At 33.2% G+C, this 8,754-nt stretch overlaps 1 protein-coding gene across 2 annotated transcripts; it reads left to right on the top strand.

Annotated features, from left to right (window-relative positions):
- Positions 1 to 283: 283 nt before the first annotated feature.
- On the top strand, positions 284 to 4,171 carry LOC118049565 (pentatricopeptide repeat-containing protein At5g39680). Of its 2 annotated transcripts, XM_035059602.2 has the most exons (5): positions 284 to 2,689; positions 2,792 to 2,854; positions 3,240 to 3,356; positions 3,458 to 3,653; positions 3,731 to 4,171. In XM_035059602.2, the coding sequence occupies exon 1, from the start codon at positions 453 to 455 to the stop codon at positions 2,574 to 2,576; it is 2,124 nt and encodes a 707-aa protein (XP_034915493.1). In that variant the 5' UTR covers positions 284 to 452; the 3' UTR covers positions 2,577 to 2,689; positions 2,792 to 2,854; positions 3,240 to 3,356; positions 3,458 to 3,653; positions 3,731 to 4,171. The 2 variants fall into 2 exon arrangements, with proteins under 2 accessions (XP_034915493.1, XP_034915494.1); XM_035059603.1 differs by lacking the exon at positions 3,731 to 4,171 and having other exon boundaries at positions 3,458 to 3,729.
- Positions 4,172 to 8,754: the final 4,583 nt, after the last annotated feature.

Raw genomic sequence — 8,754 nt, 5'->3', positions numbered from 1 at the left:
CTTTGAAAATTAACTACAACTATATTTTTAAACACCTCCTTAATTGAATAAGATTTATATAAAGATACTAGGAGAATGATTAATAAAAATCAACAATTAACTAATGGATTCTAACCAAATAATTTGATTGATAATTTTTCAATAATTAGAAACTCAAAAAAGTATAAATATTCAATTAGAAACAAGTTGAAAACTCACCCTCACAAACTAAAGGACCATGATGATAAATTGGGCATCCGTAAGCTAATTGAACTAACATATTTATTTTGTGTTCCCGCAATGTTGTCAACATTTATTTATTGACAATGTGTTGTTAACCAATCTTCTCACTTCTTACAAAAAAGAAAGGGAGAAGCCCTGCACTTTCAAACATAAGGCCTTAGGATGACATTGGAGACAACTAGAAGTTAGAAGACCCACCTTGCGATTGCTGCAAAACCTAATCAAATCTAATGCTAAAGGCACAAAGAAAGGTTTATGTGCCATTCCGGCACGCGCAATTTCTACTCAGACCAAATGCTGTCTCGCCCTCCTCTCCTCTAGACCTCATTAAGCTCTTAAAACTGTCAGCTGATACTAAAACCGTCAAGGTTGGTAAAACAATTCATTCCCATTTGATCGTAACTTCCCAAGCCACAGAAAACAACATAATTGAAGTTAATTCCTTGATAAATTTCTATGCAAAAGTTAATCAGGTCTCCATTGCCCACAACTTGTTTGATAGAATGCCTGACAGAAATGTGGTTTCTTGGAGTGCTTTGATGACTGGGTATTTACTCAATGGGTTTTCTTTGAAAGTGATTAGGTTGTTGAAAGATATGATTTCGGAGGGTAATGTTAGCCCGAATGAGTATATATTCGCAATTGCGATTTCTTCTTGTTGTGATCGTGGGAGAGTTGAGGAGGGTAGGCAATGTCACGGGCTTTTGTTAAAGACTGGGTTCTCGTTTCATAATTATGTGAGGAATGCTCTTGTATCGATGTATTCTAAATGTTCGATTGTTCAAGATGCAATGGGGGTTTGGAATGAAGTGCCTGTAAATGATATTGTTGCTTATAATTCGATTTTGAGTAGACTTGTGGAAAATGGGTATTTGAGGGAGGGTTTGGAGGTCCTGAGGAGTATGGTCAGCGAGTCTGTGAAGTGGGATAAGGTTACTTTTGTTAATGCTTTTAGTCTTTGTGCTTCTCTTAAAGATTTGAGATTGGGTTTGCATGTTCATGGCAAGATGTTGACGAGTGATGTTGAATGTGATGCATATGTTAGCAGTGCAATCATAACTATGTACGGGAAATGTGGAAAGAGTTTGATGGCAAGGGGGGTCTTTGATGGTTTGCAAAGTCGGAATGTTGTGTTATGGACAGCGGTCATGGCTTCTTACTTTCAAAATGGTTGCTTTGAAGAAGCACTGAATTTATTTTCAAAAATGGAGCAGGAAAATGTAAAATCAAATGAATTTACATATGCTGTCTTGTTAAATGCTTGTGCGGGCCTGTCTGCACGAAGGAATGGGTCTTTGTTACATGGACACAGTGAGAAGTCGGGCTTTAAGCACCATGTTATGGTTGGAAATGCTTTAATAAATATGTATGCAAAGAGTGGCGACATTGAAGCAGCTAAGAAAGTATTTTCAGATATGATGCATCGTGACATCATTACTTGGAATGCAATGATATGTGGCTTCTCACACCATGGGCTTGGAAAGAAAGCTCTCCTTGTGTTTCAAGACATGTTGGCTGCAGAAGAGCATCCTAACTATGTAACTTTTACTGGGGTTCTCTCTGCGTGTGGCCATCTGGGTCTAGTGCAAGAGGGATTCTATTATCTGCACCACCTAATGAAACAGTTTGGTGTCCAACCTGGATTGGAACACTATACTTGTATTGTTAGCCTTCTAAGCAAGACAGGACAACTTAATGAAGCCCGGAATTTTATGAGGACAGCACCAGTTAAATGGGATGTTGTTGCCTGGCGTACTTTGCTCAATGCATGCCATGTCCATCAGAACTACGGCTTAGGAAGGTGGGTTGCAGAATTTGTCTTGGAGATGGACCCTAATGATGTAGGGACTTACACACTGTTATCTAATATCTATGCCAAGGAAAAGAGATGGGATGGAGTTGTCAAGGTTAGAAAGTTGATGAGGGACAAAAAGATTAAGAAAGAACCAGGGGTGAGCTGGATAGAGATTGGAAATGTCACCCATATATTTACTTCGGAAGACAATAAGCATCCAGATTATGGTCAGACTTATCAAAAAGTAAAGGAACTCTTAGCTATGATTAAGCCACTGGGTTATACTCCAGATATTGGTGCAGTACTGCATGATGTAGAGGATGAACAGAAGGAATATTATCTTAGTTATCACAGTGAGAAGCTGGCCATAGCTTATGGACTTCTGAAGTTGCCATCAGAAGCATCCATCCTTGTTATTAAGAACCTTAGGATATGTGATGATTGCCATTCAGCTGTGAGACTTATTTCAAAGGTTACAAACAGAGTGATAGTTGTTAGAGATGCCAACCGTTTCCATCACTTTCAAGATGGGAGGTGTTCTTGCTTAGATTATTGGTGACAATTAAAAAAATTGCATGTACTCATAATACAGTGGTTGTGGCCTTGGGGATCAGCCTCCATGGTGGCTCCAGGATATTGAACATGTTAGAAGCCCTACCAGAGCGATAATGGGTAAGTTGTGCAAATGAATAGTATCTCCAAAAGGGTCGGTAATTTTTCATTTTTGCTACCTTTTCTGTGAATGGTGATTATGAATGCATTGGTTACATTCAGGTCATGGAAATCATGCTTTGTTATAGACTTGACTTGACCTAACTGGACTGCTTCAGCTTCAAGGTAAGGTCCAGAATACACATGTCGATGCTGATTGAATTATAGAAACGGCTTCACATGAAATGAGGGCAGAAAGTACATCAACAAATTATTGAATCCGAATTCAGTAACTTGCTAACCGAATTGGATATGAGGTTTTATTAAGTTGATTATACCTCAATCAATGCTGTAGATTTGCACTAACATTGATTAAACATAATCATATCATGCTTGATGATTTGCTTTCTAATACTTCGCTCTCTTTGTAGTGTTTCTTTTCGTGCTTTACTCTTGTTAGTGCTGTTAAGTAATGTTTCCACTTGTGGAATTTTGAAGTATGGCGCAACCTGTTTAACTAAATCCGTGTCTGCTTTTATGAAAGCCATTTTTTTCTCCTTCTATATTTTAGATAAATATTAGCATATCAAGATATTTCCCTGGTTTGTTATGCAACTGAAGAATATCTCCAATTGGTTGCTTCTGCGACTGGTGGAACTGGCAAATAATTTTCAACATGATTGATGAGGTAAAACATTTTTTTTCCCTGAAAAACACAAATTATGTGTGTAAAAGTTCCTTTTATTCATTCTAATAAATTGATATTGTGTTTTGTATTTTTACACAAAGGTTCTCGGAAGTGTGAGATATTCTGGGGGCAAGTTTAAAACAGAGCTTTAATATGTTCAACAGATGCCTTTCTGGAAGGACAACCACTGTATTCTTCGAAGTATAGCTGATCAGGCATGTTGTTGAAATGACAATTGGCTGTTACAAATAGCTTTTATGTTGACTTTGGGTTTTCTTACACCAATATACTGTGACAGTAAGTATGTGAAGTGATGTTCAATGTCAAAGACAATTTCTTCCCGAAATTAACGATTGTTGAACTATGAATTTCAGTTGGACTCGTTATATTACAAGAGCATGCAGGGCTGGACGACCTTATTATAATCAATGCAATGCATCTTCAGAGATTGTAAAGGCTATAGAGCCATCAACCAGAATATAATTTCTTGAGAGGAGCCTCCTGTAGAATTTTTCTCTCTTACGAAAATTGTAGTTCTAAAAATAGTTTGAGGTTTGTCTTGCTCGTATTGTCTCTCATTAACAAAAATTTATAGGTGTTACGGACAGTGAAATTATCATTTTATCCTCCGCAATGAAAACCATATAACTTGCTTTTAGAAGGGATTATCTTTTCAACGAGACCTATTTGTCATTGCCACATTGAATGAAGGTAGATTGGTCTCTTTACACTTGTTCTGCACAATATAATATCTAAAATATCTTTTAAAATTAAATTTGTTTAACTAATTAGGCAGAGATTTTTTTATCTTTTATCTTTGTTAGCATAGTATAATTAATGAGATGCTCTGAAAAGCAAAAAATATATAGCCTATGAAAAGACTTTTTTTATTATTATTCTTGTTATTATTATTATTATTTTTTTGTTAATATTATGTGAGGTTAGGGTTACTTAGTTCTTTTGATAAATTATTTAAAAAATATATATTGATGATACATATAGTGCACACGCCAAATTGATTGGAGGCGCCCACCCCTTTAGATAGCGTGTGTGACATCTCCCAACTATCAAAACTGGTCAACCACAATCTTCTCCGACTCCTCCCTTGTAAGCGCATCCAATTGGAGAGCATGTGTAAGGCTCTTCATTGTGGTTCGGTGGCGGTTGGGATTTTTTCTTCTTTTTTTTTCTCTCTTCCCCTCATAAACTCTATCATCCCAGTCAAAATCAAAGTGTCCTCCATTTTTTTTTTTTTTTAAATTGTAGTCCTTATTTTTTTTATTTGTTTTTAAATTATTTTTTTTAATTTCACCCTTTAATATTTTGTTCTATTTGATTTTTTATATAAGATTTGGTCCTTATTTCTTTTATTGTTATTTAAAATATATTTTTAGTTTCATCCTTTATTATTTGAAGTAATTTAATTTTTATGTTAGATTTGACTCTTATTCTTTTAGGTTTTTTTTTTCTTGGTTCTTTTTTTTTATATATTTTTTTAATTTCATCATTAAATATTTGATTAGTTTATAATTGGGTTTCGTTAATTTTTTCAGAGCAATTATTCTAGTCTCATTACCTGGATCACGAGTATAAGATTTTAACATATCGATCTTTTTTATATCTTTTTTTTAACAAATTTAATTTTTTGATTTTATCATTTAACATTGGGTGTATTAAAAATTAAGCTTTTTTATTTTTTTTTTCGTTTTGCTTTCTATGACGATAACTCGGCTTCAAGATCATTGTCACACATTTGCAATACTAGCTTAGATTGACTCAAAGTTTTATATTATTTTTTATTTTAATTTTATTTCAAATTTGTTTATTATTCTTTTAATTGTTTTTTTATTTATTTGTAGAATTGATTTTTTTAAAAAATTTCAAACTTTAATATTGTATTTTTGAATATTAGACTTCATTTGATTTTTGTTTTATGACTTGAGTCACATTTATAAAAATGTTAACATAGATTAACATTGTCTTTTTTTTTTTAGGGGAAAATACTTTCTATGGTTGTGCTGAATCAATCCAGTATGGCCTGCTGTAGATAACTGTAACCTCAGTAAATTATGCAGATTAAGTCATTATATTATTAAGCCATCAAAGCCAAGCCCGCCCAATGCAGCCAGTGATCCATAGGCCGTTGTCTGATCGCTTTTATTTGTCTAAAATAGTTGCCGAGGAGAGATTCCTGCTCATAGGTTTAGATCGATGGATGTCTGGCCAATCCTTCTAGCTGTCTCCTCGGAATTCATCTCAGTTTTTCATGTGTAACTTTCTTGGCTTTTAACAAATGAAGGTGCTCCTCCTCCTCCTTATGAAGTGGAATTGCATACTCATTTGCCGTCTTTGTTTTGGAGCCAGCGAAGGTGTCTGTGTAACTCTGATTCTTTGATTATACACTGATAATCAAGGTTATTAAAAATGTATTTTTAGCATGATATGAAAAATATAAAATAAATTTATATTGTAAAATTATAAAAAAAATACATTAAAAAAATAAAAATTCATGCTTCAATTCAGTTTATTGAACCAGTTTCCTAGAATCATAATCTTTATTGCTCTTAGAAACAGATTTGGTGTAATTCCTCACTGAATACCTATCCATTAAAGCATTGAAGGAGCAGCCACAAGCCACCAAATCAAGTTTAGCCCTTCCAAAATCAAGATTATGGTATGTCATTTACAATTTGACATCATTCTCAATCGCTACACCCCAAAAAAGTAAAAAAAAAAGACAAAATTTTCTCTCAAATTAGAGAATCTAGGTAGCAAATATTGCTCAATTTGCCATATGACAACCAGCAGCCACAAAGAAATAAAGCGAGATAAACAACAAGAGGGGTCTTGCTCAAAATTGAAGAGAAAAAAAAGAAATGGTGTAAAATATTCCCCTGTGTAAAATGAAATCATCATCAAATCACCACATTCAATTCTTTCATATAAAAAGATCCTAAAACTAAGTTTAATTTTCCACTCATCACAGCATCCAGATTATTAACACGCTGCAGGAACCCAAAACTAAAACTTTCACCACAATTATTCACCAAAACTGCTGCAACTCTAATATTTCTAGCAATAAAGGCTAACAAAAAAAATGAAAAACCCGTCACCTGATTTCATATAGCACCACAACAGGAATACCAAACAAGACAGAAAAAATAAAAATTGAGAATAAATTATTACCTTCTTCTCACCAAGAACGTTCCGAATCTCGATGCCAGACGAGACTTGAAACTTAATGTCAGTATTGTATAATTTCTACATTGAATCCAATCGCTACACCACGTAAAAAAAAAAAAGCATCAGATTAGCAAAAATTCAGGACAAAAAAAAAAAAGCATACGGTAACATAAATTCCCAACTCAATTTTTCTTCCTTTAAAAAAAAAAAAAGAAACTCACTTGGATCATGGAGACTACCTCTCCCATTTGAAGCAGATCTAAATCACAAGAAAACACACCAAAACATCACAAATATGTAAAACTAGAAAACCCTAGAAAATGAATAACAGAAAGAAAGTGGAGGGGTTACAAAGAATGGTGGTTTTGCTAGCATTGTCGAGGACAAGGACAAGTATTTGAGCTAGAGACTGGAGAGACACCGTTGTTGTTGTCTGGAATCTGGATCTCACAGTAGTTGGTTTTCTAGTTATCGTCAATGATGGAAAAATAAAAAAGAAGATGGTTGTTGGTGGTGGTTAATTGTTGGAAGGCTGAGAGAAAGAGACTAAGGATTTAGAAATTTAAGGATTTCAATTTTGTTTTGTGTGTGGGACAGTGGGAGTGAAAGTGAAACTGAACACAATTAAAGAAGTAAAGAATGATAGACTGTGATTTTGCTTTTGTTCAGTGATAGCAATAGGCCAATAGTCGATGGACACCTGGAGCAATAGGCCAACAATAATGACAATTTATCTTCTATTATGAAATCGTTAAATCGATGGTGAAATCATGATTTTACATGATTTCACCATACTTTAATGATCTTACCTGATTCCAACCCGATTTCACCCATTTCTGAGTTTTTAAAACGATTTCACACGTTAAGCATATATTGACTTGTAAAATCATACGATTTTACAAGTCAAATCATAATTTTAACAACGTTGCTGATAATGGATGGATTCTTCTTCTTTCGCTAGTTTTCTTCCTTGTCATAGATTAATGCTATTTATGCTGCTGCTAAGGCTGCTTGCCCTCTTTAAAGCATGGCCTAGACACTGAGAAACTTGAAGGTACAATGAATGCTTCTTTTCTTATTTCAAGTGAGTATGACAAAGTAAATAACCTCAAGTTTAAGAGATACAGAGCCAATAAAAGCAACACAAGAAAAATAGCAAGCACAAAAAGATAAAGCTATGATAAAAAAGGATCACATATAAATTTTAATTTGAAATTTTATTGTTGAATATTTTATGTTTAGGTAGTCACCTCTCTAAAAGGTTTACAACTCCTTAAAGGCTTGTTTGAGAGTGTGATTGCGGTTGCTTTCAAAGTGTTTTTCATTCATATTGCTATAAAATTTTAAATAGTAACTTCTATGCATTATCGGAAAGCCTTCATGATCTCCTATTGCTATAAAATTTTAACCCTATAAAAAACATAACATTTAGAATCTCATAGAAAAAGTTCAGTCCAATTCAATTGTTAGATAAAATATTATGTTCAATAACATAAAATTGCACATTAAAAGAAAATCAATAGAAGCAATACAAGAAAGACACAAGCACAAGAACCCAAAACTATGCTAAATAGGAATCATATATAAACTTTAATTTAAAATTTTATTGCTAGATATTTTCTTTTCAAGTAATATACCTCTCTATGAAGTTTACAACTCCTTAAATAAACTTAAAAACTTACCTAAACCAATAAAAAAAACCCAAAAATAAAGGAAAAGTAAAAAAATTCCTACATAAATTAGAAAAAAAAATATCCTAATTAAATGTGAAAAAAATAACAAAAGAGTTCTAAACCAAATAAAAAAAAACAAATCATAAATCAACTAGTAAAATATAGCAAATATCGAATAATAACTTCTTGGCATTATTAAAAGGTCTTTCCAAACATTTGATTGTTGCAAAATTTTAACCATGTAAGAAACAGAGCCTTTAGAATCTTCTTACAAAATTTTAATATAATCCAATAGTCAAATAAAAGATTATTTCCATTAACATAAACTGTGTATTAGAGAAAAAAACAATATCTTACAGTAGTCTTCTAAGGTTGGAGAGAGCTCATCCTCAAGTTCAAATTGTTCTTCACCTTTATTTCGTGGATGTCTAATAAAAAGCTTCTAACCTTTTACATGCCTAGTACTTCTATCATCAACATCATATATACCAGCAACATGTTCATCCTCATTAGCAATAGAACTAATCTTATCATTTTGTTAA

The sequence above is a fragment of the Populus alba genome, chromosome 17, assembly GCF_005239225.2.
Source record: "Populus alba chromosome 17, ASM523922v2, whole genome shotgun sequence".
Taxonomy (NCBI): Eukaryota; Viridiplantae; Streptophyta; class Magnoliopsida; order Malpighiales; family Salicaceae; genus Populus; species Populus alba.
Note: the sequence above shows the minus strand (reverse complement) of the source record. Positions and strands in the feature narration are given on the sequence as shown.